Here is a 16,942-nt window from a genome sequence, read left to right as displayed (position 1 = left end):
CACATTGAGAAAGAGGAGGCTGTATTAATAATTATAGTGAAACAGCGACTCTCCAGGACAGGCAGGGACCTGTCACCTTTGGTCACCTTAGCTAAGTGAAACTGGGGGAGGGAGGTTTGTTTCCTTCATTTTTTGTAGAATACTCTCTTTACTTCAAAGGGAGTAGAATCAATTTATTCCTGCCAGTTATGTAAGGGGTTGTGTGTATAAACCAGAGTTAACTGGACCCACATTTCAGGTCTCCTCCAGGGATGTTTTGGCACCACCTATACATCAGTGCCCAAGCAGCCTGCCTGGCTTGCCTTAATCCCACTGTGCCAGGAGGCCCGAGTGTTACTTACTTTATTCTTCACCGTCTTAGTAGTGAGCACTTTACATTTTCCTTAGCCAGGTAAACCTCTCAACAGAAATAGGACCTGGGCATCATAGAGTCACTCATTTGCTGCTGTGTTCCACATGTTTCTCCAGTGTAATCACTGCAGATGCTCCAGGAACTGGCAAATATGACAGCACTGGCAAAGATGTAGGTCCCATATGTTAAACATCGCTGATTTCCCAGTACTAAAAATCATGTTCACAAATAACTCAGAATAATTCCTTTCTCTGTGTTTGAGATAATTGTTAGCCCTTTTCCTTTCTGACTTTTTTGTGTATATTCCCCTAGTGCATCTTCAGTATGTTATATTGCCTCCTTTTTTCATATCTTTATATATAATATATCTTTATATATATATCTTTATATATAATATATCTTTATAAAGATATCTTCATATCTTTATAATTGTTCCTATCTTTATAATTGAAACATACTTCATTGTTATTCTGGACCTAATTTCTTATTCATTATCACCTTACAGAAAAATATTCATCTTACAGAAATATTTCTGAGCTTAGGACCAACTTCTTTTGGTGCTGCCTGTCTCTAGTGGTAGGTCTTCAGAGTAGATTTAGGAAATACTTAACATCTACGTTTCTGGTATTAGGAGAATCTCCCTGCCAAACACACCTACTTAAAGGTTGTAGTGTAGTAGCAGTTCTCTCCACAACTCTAGTGGTTGTGAGATTCAGTGCAAGCGACTTAAAAAAATACTGGGAGCAGAGGCCAAGCATGCCTGTCTTCTTTTCTCTCTGATGAACTCCTATTCATCCTTTAAGACCCGACTCAAGAGTCACCCTTTCTGAAAGCCTTGCCCAACACCAGTAACAGTAAGTCACTATGTCTTCTATCTTAACACTGTGTACCTATCTCTTTTATTTCCGTCATCACATTTACTAAAGTGCCTCTCCCCTCTACCCTCTGTTCCTGACAGCAGTGCTCATGTTTGACTTTCACAAGTGATTGTTTCATGAAATAATAGAGGTGATTGTTTCACGAAATAATAGATGGGTAATTTCTACTATTTTAATGACCATGGTATAAGCACCAGTCTCTCTTTGGCTGTTAAATATTATGAAGCTTCAGAGCCGAAGGCATTCAAGTCTTTTTTCCTGCTGTTGTTGAAGGTCTGGGATCTGAAAAGCCTTATCAAAGACAATAATAGCTGCTATTTACTGAATATTTAATATATGTTAGATTCTGTGCTTGGTCATTTACATGTGTTATTTCATTTAATCCTCAAAGTCACCTACAATGGTACATAGTTATTAGCATCCCCGTCTAACATAAGAGGAAACTAGGATTCAGACTGAATAATTTGTTCAAGGCCACATACTTAGTAAATGAATGGAGTAGGAGTTGAATTCAAATTTGCTTATTCCAGATCCCAAGCTTTTAACCACTGAAATACAGCCTCACAGGATGGATGGATGGCTGACAGATAGATAGATAGATAGATAGATAGATAGATAGATAGATAGATACATAGATACATAGATAGATAGATGATTGACAGTTTTTAGATAAGATAGATGGATAGATAGGTAGATAGATGAATCAGTAGATACATACCTATGATTAGGTGTTTTATAAATCACTTACCATGAAGAACAGATTATTAATCTTTATCAACATTGTCTACAGATAGTTTCATATTTATAAAGTCAAGAAGGAAAATTATATAAAATTGACTGGAAAACAAACCCAATAGGTTTTTGGTTATCATTATGAAAACTTAGCCATGTTTAGCTAAGCAGCAATTATCCATACTAACATGGAAGATGTTCTAAGTTACAGATAATTCAGGAATGTTATTTCTTTGTTTTAACCTACAGTCTTTATCTCTCAACCCCTCTCCCCCAAAATCCAGCCAATCACTTTTTACTGGAACCAGTAAGAAGGACACTATAAAATGATTTGAGCTTCCCTTCTACTTTGATTAGCCAACTTGCCTATCATAGTAAGTAATCAGATGACTCAAAGGACAAGCAGCAATGATAGAACCACAGAGATAGGAAATTCCAGATAATGGATAAGCAGTTGTGGATACATTTGCAATTGGCCTTAATTTGGTGAATTCTTCCATTTCTATTTAATGAAAGAATAAAAAGCATTCTAAGATCCTAGGGAGTTTTGTAGATTACTTTATTAACTTTTTCATTATTGATAAAAAGCCTGAAGGCTCTGAAAATGATTAAAGAGCACAAAAAACAGATGGTTGTAGGTTCACTTTTTTTCCCCTAGATTTCACCACCTGCTTTAATATACTGAGACACCAGGTCAAATGAGTTCACTGCCTACAGTACCAAAAGCTCCCTGACATTAGCCAGAAGACACAAGTCTCAATCACATTGGCATATAGTGAGAAAAGGCCTCATCTGCAGGCTTTGGCTAGTCTACTGTAGCTGTGTTTGCCTTAAGAGACCAAATAATTTCTAATCTTACTTCACCGAATTCCCCTCCAGGGAGTTGGGTAGATCAGACACCTTCTTGAAATTTCCACATGATCCGGAGCCCGTAAAGAACATGAGTAGATTGGCTTTTTGGCATAAGTCAGCATTGGAGTTTGACCTTCTAAACGCATGCCTACATTTTTTGAGTCTGATGATGAACTAGCACCAATATATTATGTGCCATGTTGAATTTAACAAAAGGCATTTCAGAGATAGGGTAACACATCCACCTAACTTAGGTCCAGTCCTTCTTGAAGAGGAAGTACCTTGCTAAGAAGTTGCTGACTGATGAGTCAAATACTTGTACTCCACGGTATATTGGTTTGGCCATTGTATCCATCCTCACTTTCCTCTGATAGTTTTTTTTTTTTTTTTTTTTTCAAGTTTAAGCCTACTCCAGGCTTTTGAAGGCAGATAAGACCATTGTATGGTGAAAATATTAGGTCGAGGTCCAGCTGGAATTCCCTTTAGGTTGAGGTCCAGCTGGAATTCCCTCTGCTACTCACTACCTCGGGGGCATTGACTAAGCGTCACTTTCCTCATAGATTACATGTGATACGTAATCCTTAAATTCTCCTCCTAAATTCTGAAGTCCTTTGATTCTGTTGGAGTTGACTCCCTTTATCTGAGAAGTCATTATCCTATGCAGTCAAATGAAAACCTGGCACCTTAAAATTTACCTGGAAATGTAATGAACAGAGAAATTATTCTCTACATGATTAAATTACTAAAAATGCTATCTTTAGCCAGCTCAGAAGAGGACATTGATCTTGCATATGTTTGCTCTTCTTCAGAGTGTCAATAATAACACAAAGTGTCATTCTTTTCACTTGAGTGACATATTTAATTCTCTTCCTGTTTTGTTATCTAGTGGGCCACATTTTCCAATCTTTGGTAAAACAATAAACAAAAAGCCCTGCATTTGTCTTCCTCGGTGAATGCTGATGATTCTAAGATGTGGTCTTTATTATTCCCCTTTCAGAAAGTTCTTAAAGATAAAAAGATAAGGCTTAGATATGCTTAACTCTACTCTAACCTTCATTACAGAGAAGGAACAGGAAAAAGGGCTGGGTTTAGCCCCAGTTGATCATTTTTTCACTCTGCCTAAAGGGCAGAGTGGATGTGGGCAAGTCAGTTTGCTGTTTGCTCACATTTTATCAGGACATTTATTTGGACTTTGAGTAGTTTGGCCTCTTCTTTGTAGGCCTTTCCACAGTCTTTACTCAGGATGATGATGTGCATAGCTAAAGCCTATTACCGTAGAACAGGGATTAGCAAACCTGCAGGCCAAATTTGGCCTGCTGCCTATTTTTATAAATAAAGTTTGGTTGGAACATAGCCATGTTCGTTTGTTTATGTATTGTGTATAGCTGCTTTGGACCCAACGGGAGAGTCAGATAGTTGTAACAGAGATCATATGGTCCAAAAGTCCTAAAATATTTATATTTACTATCTGATTTTCATTCTCACACACACACAAATTCAAACCCCTCTTAGAGGTGAAGAATAACTATTAAAACACAGTGGCATTCTGCTTATGCTATTTAGATAAAAGCTAGTTTAAGACTCTGATGCTCTGAATTAACCCAGAGATATCTTTTAGAGTACTGAGTGAAGCAATGGCCTGCATTCCTTCAGCAGTCCTCTAGAGATACTGCTTTGCACAATGAAACGTTTGGTAGGAAGTGAGCAACAGAAAGTTCTAGATCATATTTCCTGGACGTACCACTAAATGCCACACAAAGAATGTCTGGCATAAAAATGGCATGAATGACCAGAAATGTTCATTGAGTTGATTTGGCTTCTGAGTGCAAGGATTATGTGTCATGTGAGCTTGACTCGTAGTGTCTGGTATGGTATGGTGGTATGTTGCAGCTGATGAGAGAGTTTCATAGGATTTAGCTATCAATTGAAGCAGAGATAGGAGTGACAGTCTTTTGTAAGAGGGCTAATAGAACATGCACATGATTATAAGACAACCCCATCCCACTTCCAGTCACAGGGGAGCCAAAGGATCTTGCTGTCTTTATGTAACCCATAAGATCATTCAGCACCTTTTTTGACTCCCCACTTCCCAAGAAGCCTTGCTGACTGGTATTCTTGAGTTCATTATCAGGTTAAAGTCTTTTCAGTTTAAAATAATGAATTGAATTTTGATTTATAATTAGTTTACGTTAACTCATGTTAGCATGACCAGCTCTCCAGGCCTTATCATCCTTGTCAAAATGAAAGTTCTAATCTCACAGAACCAATATCCAAATTAAGGTGACATAACTGACATGACCATGGGAGACCCACTTAAATCAGTATGACCTATTTATTGCTCATTGCTCTTGGCTGCAATCACTGGAAGCTCTGTTTTGACCCATATTACATCTGCATTGTATTATGGTTATTTATAACACGTTTTTCTTCATTGCCAGACTATAATCTCCTTGAGGACATGATTTGTGTCCTTTTTTCTTTGTAGTTCACGCTCAGCCTAAGCCTAGTGCCTAGCTTATAGTAGACTTTCCGTAAAAGTTGTTGAATGAATGAGTGATAGAGGAAAAAGGAAGTTCTGTACCTTTCCTAATTTCTTCTCATCTGTCGTCTGTCCTGTTCTGCCTGTTCAAATCCCATTCTGTCTGCACGGAGTAACCCATCCCCACCTCTACTGCACACTATTCTCCAGTGACTACAGTTCATAATCATCTCTCCCTTCCTATTGCATTCATCATTAGCAGCTCACAATTTGGCACTTAATTGTTTCTTAATTGATTCATCGGTGCTCTCTTTGCTTCACAGGTAGCCTGAAATCCCTAAAGGCAAAGAAGGTATTTTAACGTATATTGTACCAGTTCTCTGTGCCAGTCTCCCTCCATCTAACACACTGCATTAGAAATTAATGTATAACAGATTCCCAATAAATATGTGTAAATTAACTGAATTAAGCATCGCCATCCAATTTCAAGGCAGGCAGACCAGAATTAAAAAGTAATCTTCAGCTATTTCTTGATATGTTTTAGAATTGTGTCAAAATTAACCAATAGCTTGGAAAGTTATCATATATAAAAGATGAATAAATTAACAAAGCCAAATAGGCAAATTGAAAAAGACTTCCTTCTTTCTTTTCTCTCTTTCTCTCTCATTGCTATTGTTGTTTTGTTTTCGTTTTCAATTACAAAGTTGATTTATTTTTTTGAGCACTACACCTGAGAATCTATTGCTGTGAGCCCAGCCCTGGCATCTGTCTGGCAGACACTTAGTTGCCTGGCCCTTTTCCTATTTGGCACTAGTGCTCTTTACGTCAGACTTTCAGATTCATAAGATAATGAAACTATTTACCAAATGCAGTGATACAATCTTTTTAGGAGATATTTAGTTTTAAAAATCTTATTTTTCTAGATTGGGTTAGTTCTTTGGTAGAGGAAAATTGAAATGCATAATCTCGAAGCCTTCTCTTTTATCCTCCAGAATGGTCTCCCTTGAACAGCATTCATAAATGGTAGGATTATAACCCACCTGCTACCGAGTGATCTTTGTTTTGAACCTGCCACTTTGTATTAAAAGCAAACTTTTTGGCCGGGTGCGGTGGCTCATGCCTGTAATCCCTGCACTTTGGGAGGCTGAGGTGGGCAGAATGACGAGGTCAGGAGTTCGAGACCAGCCTGACCAACAAGGTGAAACCCCATCTCTACTAAAAATACAAAAAATTAGCCGAGCATGGTGGTGCGTGCGTGTAATCCCAGCTACTCGGGAGGCTGAGGCAGGAGAATCGCTTGAACCCAGGAGGCAGAGGTTGCAGTGAGCCAAGATCATGCCATTGCACTCCAGCCTGGGCGACAGAGCGAGACTCCGTCTCAAAAAAAAAAGAAAAAAAGTAAACTTCTTATGAACAAAATGCGTGTTAATAAATGCTGCACATCCTTGAACTCTAACATGTATGTCAGGTATCAAAAAGGAAAAAGGAAAGTTGATTTGCTCTCTGCAAAATGAGCTTTTTAGGAGATGGAAGTGTTTGTGGAGTGAGCAATCTTGTGCCACTAACCATCCTAACCAGATTACCAGCCAGGCTCCTGTCAGCCACAGGATTTGCCAGATGAGGAAGGGACTAGAGTAGGTTATGCTACCAAAACCTCTCCTTGACTCTCCCCTCAGGATACCAGTTTTGCAGAACTGTTACTTCTTCATTTGTTTTTGCAGGTCACTTTACAATTTTTTTTTTCACTTTTTTCCTTTGGACCTTTGTGGTCATATAGCACCTTCACGATAACTGTGTGTTTCTGATTTCTCTTTAGCTTCCAGTGCTTTTGACAGTGTCAAACACCATCTCATGACATGATCTAGCTTTCAACTCCCCAAAGACTGTTCCTCTCACAATGAGGTCTTCTTAATTTTTTTAAATGAAGTCGACCTCGTTTTTCTAACCTTCTTTTCAATAATTAAAAATGTGAAGACCTACCCAGAATCATTTTCTGTGCCATAACTTCATCTTAGTATTTGACGTGAACTGCAAATTTGTTATAAATGCAGCCTCTCTATAGGAGGTCCTTACATAGGGGTCAAAGAGCTCCCCAACCTCCAACACACACCCCGTGTCATGCTACATTGAAAGTCCCAAGATGCGATTTCATTTATCCTATTGTGTCTGGTTGGATTTGCATGAAATTTCAGAGATTTCTGTTCCTACTTAACTATCCACAGGTACTTTTTGCCTTTTGGTGTAATTACTGAGGGTTGTATGCCTCTAACTTTAATATGTGTATTTAGAGTCAGGGTCTTACTATGTTGCCCAAGCTGGAGTGCAGTGGTTACACCCTGAAACTCCTGGGTTCAAGCAATCTTTCTGCCTCACAGCCTTCCAAGTAGCTGGGACTGTAGGCACATGCCACCACACCTGGCTTATAAAATTTATTAGCCCTAGCTATAATGTGATATGTTTTACCTGCCAGCTCATATCTCTAAATTTTAATTTTTTGTTTCCTTCATTTAAGAGAAAACAAAGCACTTGAATTTTTAATTTCTGTGCTATTCTTGGTCTAGATTTCAGTTACTCTTCCAGTCATAGGTGGGGGGAGGGGGTGGTTCTTTTTAATCTTAAAAAGAGACTTTTAAAAATCAGTTTGCATTCATGTCAAATGGGAGCATAAATTAATTTGAAGGTCACCTCAAAACTGTTATTGATAAAATGTCAAAATTAAGGAACAATTGGAATCTCTTTTTAAAACATATTCAAGAGAGAAAGTGTTGTATGTAATATTGATTTGGGCATATTATTTTAGAGAAGTTGAAGCTTCTGTCATATATTTTAATCATTTAAAGTAGTGGATTATGTCCTGTTTCTGAATTTATTTTTCTTCAGCCAGAGATTATCCTGACATTCAGCGTGTAAAGAATTTATCTGTTACAAGGTGTAAACTAGTGGGAATGATTTCTGTTAGGTCTTTCATGCAGTGCAGCCATGCTACACAGAAGAATGTTTTGAGGATTATCACCAAGGGCTAGAGATTGTTCGAACAGGTTCCCAGAAAGTGACTGTATCCAAAATATACAAAGGTTCATTTCATCTCTATAAATCTCACCATTCTTGTTTTTATGTAACCCTTATTTCCCCACAAATTGATAAACTCCTTGCAGGTAAGGATCATATCCAATGAATCTTCCTATCTGTAGCATCTACCATAATGTCATGGCCAAAATATGTTGTTTAATTCCAGATGACTCTGCATTTTGCTTATGGTCAGAAAGGAACATTGAAACATTAATACGCAAGTGTCTTTGTTCCCTCACTTTTCACTGAAAACCATCAAAAACCTTTTTTCCATCAAGAAGATTGTGTCAGAAATGTCTTGTTGATAAAGTCCCACCTCCTCAGTTTGCACTGTGTTAGACAGAATGCTAAGGCCTGAAAGCTTGAAACAGGTATAAAATGGACGTAAACTTTTTGTCATTCTCTAGCCAGGACCTAAAGAATAGCAGGAAGCAAATCTACTAAATGAAGTTAAACAAATAATGCTTTTTCTTTCTGTGTTGTCTTTGTCAGAGACATTTTTATTCAGAACTTGGTTATTACATGATGCAGGCCAGTAATAGCCGAGAGAAGTAATTTCGTAAGGATGGATAGCTAACAACCTCCCCTCTCCTGTGTTTTTGCCTTTGTAACCACTACAGCACTTCCCATAAAATAGTTTTAATTTGGGTCCATGCTGAGCACCTGCTGTGCTCCAGGCGCTTGGCTAAGTGTTGTTGATATAGCCGTGGACAAAGGCACTTGTGGGCCCTGACCACCGAGTGTGAGGGCCATAGCTAACTGGGCAAACATGTGGAAGAATATTGAGTTCGGGGTTTCTTTTTTTAAAAAAAATTATAAATTAATAATTTATAATATCTCAGCACAGTGAAAAGTCATTAAATCCCCATGGAGGGATTGGAGTAAGGTGGGTTTAAGCAGCTAAATCTCCCATTTTCTAACATGAATAGCTTGTCTCCTAGACACTTAACAAGCCTTATGTAAAACATGGGAGCTTCCTCTCCCTGACATCAGGAGAGAGTCACTACCAGATACTTGTTACACATACATTGCCTTGGAAATGTACCTGTGCCTGGCACCATGGCAACACCCTTGAGAATGACCTCAACAGCCACTCAGAATCATTCCTACAAAACAAATTATGGCTATAATTAACTCTGAATTTACAGTATAAATTTGTTCAGACCTCAGTGTGGTTTTTTTTTTAAAAGGTCGAATGAATGGAATAATTTAACATGAACCCATCCCTCATATTCCACCAATTTTTTTTTTTTTTCAGAATAGAAAATGCTTCAATGGAAAGTACAATTCAATTAAGAGATTATTTTATTACCTTTTCTCAGTATGTGACGAGGACCATCAAATGATGATGTTCTACTCTTACCATGCTAGAACTCCATTTCTAGGGGAACAAAGTTCCCTTTTTCCCTGGCAAATGTGAAATACAGAGTGTGCTGAATCCCTCCTCTGAGTCCTGTGAGCCGAGAGTGAGGGGGGTTGCATGGGATTGGGGGTTATGCGGGCAGCAGCTCTTTGATCCCTTCTTGGCAATGAAAAATGCAGGGTTTTTTTGTTTTTTGTTTTGTTTTTGTTTTTGTTTTTTTGAGACAGAGTCTCACTCTGTTGCCCAGGCTGGAGTACAGTGGTGCAGTGGTGGCTCACTGCAACCTCTGCCTCCCAGGTTCAAGCGATTCTCATGCCTAAGCCTCCGATGTAGCTGGCATTTCAGGTATGCGTCACCACACCCAGTTAATTTTTGTATTTTTAGTAGAGATGGGGTTTCGCCATGTTGTCCAGGCTGGTCTCAAACTCCTGGCCTCAAGTGATCTGGGCTTCCCAAAGTGCTAGGATTACAGGTGTGAGCCACTGCGCCCAGCCAAAAATGTCGTTCGTGGTCTATAAATTTTACCTGCTTCACAAATTGTCTGTAACATATCTTCAATCCTGGGTAGCTTCCCAGATTTTACTCTAGGAGCAAATAGTTTGTATGTCTTTTGTTTAGTTGGAGGTTTTGTTGTTTTTCTTTGCCTTGTTTTGGGTTTTTGTTTGGTTTGGTTTTTGGTTCTAGATGATGTATGTTGCAACTAGCAGAGCTAGATACAGTTCCTCTTAGTCTTGTCTTTTGTTAAGCTAGATTAATTTAACTCTTTCACCCCAAGCAAAGTGAGCCTTTCTTTCTATTATTCAACTGAGGCAAAGCATAAAGAATGGCAAGCAAAAACTGCAGCTTCCTTTTAAGTTAACCAGAAATTTATGAAGCGTCTTTAATGGCCATTTCTTTGCTGTGAACTGTGTTGATACCTGGGCAATGAACAGGCAGAACAGAGCCTGGCAGGCATCAGGTGCTCAGTGTTATTTGTTGTTATGCTGTTGTTGTCATTCTCTGTGATCTATACTGCCATTGAAAAGATGAAGAGGAAAAAATATTCTTGCAAGTATGAGTGTCTTGGATATTCATTTCAGTACCCTGAACTTAGGAGTGATACCACTGACAATTTTTTAAGGGTAGCCTCTAACCCCTTGTAAGTGGAAAGTTTTCTAGTGGCAGGTATGTGCCTGATTCCATCTTATCCAAGCAATGTGACAGGTAATTTCCCACTTCATGTGCTGGTTCTTTAAATTCTCCTGTGCTAACACTCATCTGTGCTTTACTATGGAGTGGCAATGAGTAATCTGTTAGGTTCATCTCCAGAAAACAGAAAACCACACTTTCCCTTTACCTCAGGAACACCACAGCACCTTCCATTACAAGAATTAACAGCCCTCTGTTCTGACCTCTGTGTATGGCATTAAGCGAGTAGAGATGGTTTATCAGGCAATATATTTCTGAGCAGCCTTGCCAGTGGAAATTTAAAGTTATTTGATTCCTCTGAAATAAGTTTTTGTATACAGTAGTTAAATGGTGAACTTGTAGATTTCAAAATGTACATTCAGGTTTTTCAAATCAAGAAGCTGATAAATTAGAAAACCCCATCCATGCAGAGTAGCTATCTGATTTTTTTTGTTGTTTTGAATTACTTGATTTATTTATTTTTTCTTTTTTAAATTTATTTATTATTATACTTTAAGTTTTAGGGTACATGTGCACAATGTGCAGGTTAGTTACATATGTATACATGTGCCATGCTGGTGCGCTGCACCCACTAACTCGTCATCTAGCATTAGGTATATCTCCCAATGCTATCCCTCCCCCCACAACAGTCCCCAGAGTGTGATGTTCCCCTTCCTGTGTCCATGTGTTCTCATTGTTCAATTCCCACCTATGAGTGAGAATATGCGGTGTTTGGTTTTTTGTTCTTGCGATAGTTTACTGAGAATGATGATTTCCAATTTCATCCATGTCCCTACAAAGGACATGAACTCATCATTTTTTATGGCTGCATAGTATTCCATGGTGTATATGTGCCACATTTTCTTAATCCAGTCTATCATTGTTGGACATTTGGGTTGGTTCCAAGTCTTTGCTATTGTGAATAGTGCCGCAGTAAACATACGTGTGCATGTGTCTTTATAGCAGCATGATTTATAGTCCTTTGGGTATATACCCCGTAATGGGATGGCTGGGTCTAATGGTATTTCTAGTTCTAGATCCCTGAGGAATCGCCACACTGACTTCCACAATGGTTGAACTAGTTTACAGTCTCACCAACAGTGTAAAAGTGTTCCTATTTTTTATTTATGATGTGATGAGCTGGTTTATCAGTAGAGTGAAATACAGATCACTTCCCAGAACATGGGCTCGTCTAACTCTTATCAGAGGACTCCATGGTCATGGCAAGATATTTACTAAAATTCTGGGTCTAGTCCATTTTTACGTTTCCTTTCTGTGTTTCACACCAGTATTCTCCCAGCCTCCCTCTATTTGTCTTCCAGCCAGTTTTATAATAATTGGAGCTATCAGGCTGGTTCCTGTTACTCAATAGAGAGCTGATTGCCAGCTAGAGAATCATCAATGTATCAGGGATAAGGCCCCTGGAATACTAATTAATTGATTTGCAATAGGAATTTCTGGGCTGATACTTTTTTTGCCTTAAAGAATTGATAACACACCTCCAAAGAAGCAGTAATTTTATTTCTTTGTTAAAGTCAGACTTAACTCTTTGTTAAACTCAGATTTAATCCTCCTACTTGATGATTCCAGGAATCTTGTAGATTTAACTTTTTTTTTACATTCAGTTTCAAATTTAAGGGTATCATTCATACAGAAATACCACTGGTAAGAATGCTATTTAAATAATGCTAAAACTAAATCTCAGCATAGGAAATCCATCAATCCATCCAACACATATTCATTAAGTTCTATTTGTCTGGCATTCTTTTAGGTACTAAGGCAGAAATAAAGATGAGTGTGTCAGAGTCCCTACCCTGGGTAGGTCATGTCCACTGAGTATTTGTTATTGCTCAATTATAACATGCTATGCACAAGGCATTCCTTGTTATGTATCTTAGAACTCACCTCTTGTTTGTGGGTATACAGAGTTGAAGATCTAACCCTTTCCATTTCTATTAAAGGTCCCACCTTTTCTTTAATCTGGCTCGTAAGTTAGTTACTTTGTGCATATACTTTGTAGTTGTGTGTTTTGAAGCCATGTCTGTGCCCCATCCTTTCCAGGACAAAGGAGAACACAGTTTCTCTTTGAAATCATGAAGATACCACTCAATTCTATCATATTATGTCATTCTCAACATTTCAGATTATTTTTTACACTTTGAGAAAATGAAACATGAATAAAAGATTCTTGACATGGCAGAATTACATTGATGAAGAACATATGTGTGACTGCCAGGGATAACACAGGTAGTGATAGAACAATTCTGTGTCCTGATTGTGGTGTTATTACACAAATCTCTACATATAAAATCTCATAGAACTAGATACCCCCCCATAATACAGTCAGCCCTATGTATCTATGGGTTCTGCATTTGTGAACTCAACAACTTATGGATCAAAAATATTCAGAGAAAAATTGTATCTTTACTGAACATGTACAGACTTTTCTTGTCATTATTCCCTACACACTACAGTATAACAGCTAATCACATACCATTTACATTGTTAAGTAACCTAGGGATGATTTAAACTATAGGAGAGGACTATGCATACATTATATGCAAATACTGTTCCATTTTATATGGAGGACTTGAGCATCCAGGGATTTTGGTATGTGCAGGAGGTCCTGGATCCAGTTGCTCACAGATACTGAGGGATGACTGTATACATACATACAATATATAGCATATGAGTATATAACAACTGATAAAATTCAGTAAGGTCTGTAGTTTTGTTAATAGTATTTGTGTCAGTGTCATTTCCCTGGTTTTGATCATGTACTATGATTATGTAAGATGTTATTGTTTGGGGAAGCTGGGTAAAGGGTACAGGGAAATGTTCTGTAATATTTTTGCAACTTCTTGTGAGTCTAAAGTTATTTCAAAAGAAAAATTCTTTTAAGGGAAGGGAAAAGTATCAAGTATCATATAACCAGATAAATGTAAAGTTAAGGTGTAGTGACTCCAAACATTGGGAATATCTGACCTCAGACACATTATTACTGCAGTAACTAGAAATGTCATGGCTTCACATTAATCATGAATGACTTAGGCTCTGGACAGAATTTAGGACACTGTAGCCTGCTTTCTTCTCTTAGGGGAATAGTGAAATTCATTCCAGGAAGACTCTGATGTTCTGCAAAAAAAAGAAAAAGAAAAAAAAAGGCATTCTGACCTTATGTGCAACTCTCTGTTATCTTAAACACTATTTGTTTTAAACTCCTGCTTTGACAACCAAACCTACTAAACAAGTAGAGAATAGGAAACTAATTTGAATTTCTTTTTCTCCCACCCCTTGCCTCTGGGGAGTATGAGTTCTAATTGATAATAAGAGAAGAAATGAGAATTATGGTGTGTATGTAATCCATAGATGGATAACCTTCCAGTAATGGAAGGTTGACTTTATCTTTCTTTTCCACAGACTCCTCTACCACTTTCTGATATTTTTCTTTCTCTTCTTTACTTCTCTGTTAGGACTCATTTTTGTCCTTCCCTTTCCGTAGACAGCTTTGGTGTGATGGTGTCACTGACATTCTCATTGTGTCTTCCCTCCTCTAGCTATCTTAATGACTTGGACCGCGTAGCTGACCCTGCCTACCTGCCTACGCAACAAGATGTGCTTAGAGTTCGAGTCCCCACCACAGGGATCATCGAATACCCCTTTGACTTACAAAGTGTCATTTTCAGGTAGTAACTGAGTCCATGAAACCTGTTTCCCAGCTTTTATGCCTTGAGTACATTTGGTAAACTCTATAAATACTGGAATCATGTGTAGGCTTTAAAACAAGATAGGCTTTATACCAATTATTATCATTAGTTATACAAATAAAATGACATATCCCTGAAGGAGGAAATAACAGAAAGATGTACTGGAGGCCGGGCGCGGTGGCTCACGCCTGTTATCCCAGCACTTTGGGAGGATAAGGTGGGTGGATTACCTGAAGTCAGGAGTTTGAGAACAGCCAGGCCAACATGGTGAAACCCCTTCTTTACTAAAAATACAAAAATTAGCCGGGCATGCTGGCGGGCACCTGTAATCCCAGCTGCTTGGGAGGCTGAGGTGAGAGAATCACTTGAACCCAGGAGGTGAAGGTTGCAATGAGACGAGATTGCGCCACTGCCCTCCAGCCTGGGTTACGAAGCGAGACTCCATCTCAAGAAAAAAAAAAAGAGAGAAATGTACTTGTACTGGAACATTTGGCATTTCAATTTAAATCACTAAGAAATCAATAAAATCTTAGTTTTGCTTGTGGTTGAGTAAAATCGGTTAGTAAACCATTGGTCTTAACTGTAATTTTTTGGGCAATCATTTTAACTGTAAGGACAATGGATATGTTTTTAGAATTATGTAAGCTATGAATGGTCATATGATGCTGTCAATCACAGAAATTAAGTAGTGTCAGAAGTTTTCATGCTGGTGTTTTCCCCACGTCCTCTGGTACCAATGCAAAATTTTTCAGTAGCAAGAAAAATATGTGATATTTTGTATTCATAAAATATGTTGCTTGAAAAATTTTGAAATACATGATTTTGAAAATGGGTTAATTAACCTAGTCTGTATTTACCTAGCAAAATAGAATGAAAATTTATTACCTCATCTCTCACTGCTGCTGTTCTGTCTGGATAATACTTCAGCAGAAGCATTCTGTTGTTTTGTTTTTAGGATGAGAAAAAATAAACAATACTGATGTACTTTCATTCAATCTCTTATTATGCAATCACTCAGTTGTACTTTTAGTTAGAATACAAACTACATGGTGCTTTGAGAAATGAGAATGTGTCTTGGAGTGTGGAGAGTTGATTTTCTGGGAGCGCCCACCCCATTGAAGATGGATGTGTGCAATATTGGTTATGAAGCAGAAGTTATTATCTCCTGTGTCACTCTGCCAAGTGATTCTGATTAGCAGGCCCACCTTCATTCCTTGCCGTGACACTGTGTTTTCTTCTAATCGGCCTCTGTACCTGAGGTCAAATCTGGCTGCCATACATTGTTCTAATAGATATTGCCACAAAGTAGGTGGCATTTTGAAACTATTTCTGAGCCTCAGTTTTTTAATCTATAAAATGGTTGTATTGCATTAGATGATCCTCAGGGTTCCTTGTAGCTCCAGCATTCTATATTACTTACGTTTTAAGTCTATGGTATTTAGAAATCTTTAATTTGAGACACCCAGATTTCCTTCCTCCATGTTACAAAATATTTTTAGAAAACATAGCATTTCATGGGGATTTTCATCTCCTTATTGCTTCGCAATTAGTAGATTCTGAAACCAGATTACAATTACATGTTGTTTTTTCCACGTTTTGTACACTGGCTTTTGAAGTACATTTTTTGCCACTACAGTAAAAGTAATGACTTAGAAGTATAATTTTCCACCACCATCAGAAGCATCTTTTAGGGCCCAGTGTGACAGAGTTTCATGGAATGAGGATTTCACGTAAATTAGTAGCATATTATTCACACCTTGGCATCAGGGAAGAGCCAGCATTTTAATACTTCTGAAGATCTAAGAATTCTGGCTTTGATATCCATAGTACGTGGATCTCCCTGAATCCATTGTTTTGCCCCTTAGATCTCTCTCCTGTGCCTTACTAGGCTTACGAGTAGTCACTTAGAAGATCTTAGTTCTTGTTTAGGTTTAATGTCAGGAGGCAGGAAAACACCAGGAGCAACTGCAATTTTAAACAAATGTTTAAAGAGCCCTACTTTCAAATTTTTGTACCTAAACCGCTCATTCTCTGAGACTATTTTTTTCCTGTGAACATTGTATACATTTCATTCAAGATACAGATTCAACAATTTGGAGAAACTTTGACTCAGTGCCAAGCATTGCTAGATATCTTCAGACATACATTGTCACTCAAATTAATTGATGTCAGTGTTGGTTTCTGAGCAGTAATTCAGCACAGAATTGATGTGTTAAAAACAAATGATTGAAATGGTTCACATGATGGCCTCCGTCTTGTACCTTGTAGTATCTTCATTCACTCACACTTTATTTCAAGTAAGTGACCTGACATGACTGGACCTGTGCCAAATTCTTATCAATA

The 16,942-nt window shown here is 38.1% G+C and overlaps 1 protein-coding gene across 3 annotated transcripts in view; it reads left to right on the top strand.

The window, feature by feature from the left end:
• GNAQ (G protein subunit alpha q) overlaps positions 1 to 16,942 on the top strand; it is a 312,313-nt gene that overhangs the window by 220,551 nt on the left and 74,820 nt on the right. For all 3 annotated transcript variants that reach the window (XM_016960988.3, XM_054658875.2, XM_063787785.1), the window contains one exon: positions 14,450 to 14,578. In XM_016960988.3, the coding sequence (XP_016816477.1) occupies positions 14,450 to 14,578 (129 nt within the window). The remainder of the gene's footprint in view (positions 1 to 14,449; positions 14,579 to 16,942) is intronic.

Source organism: Pan troglodytes, chromosome 11, assembly GCF_028858775.2.
Source record: "Pan troglodytes isolate AG18354 chromosome 11, NHGRI_mPanTro3-v2.0_pri, whole genome shotgun sequence".
Classification (NCBI taxonomy): Eukaryota; Metazoa; Chordata; class Mammalia; order Primates; family Hominidae; genus Pan; species Pan troglodytes.
This window is presented reverse-complemented; position numbering and strand designations above follow the sequence as displayed.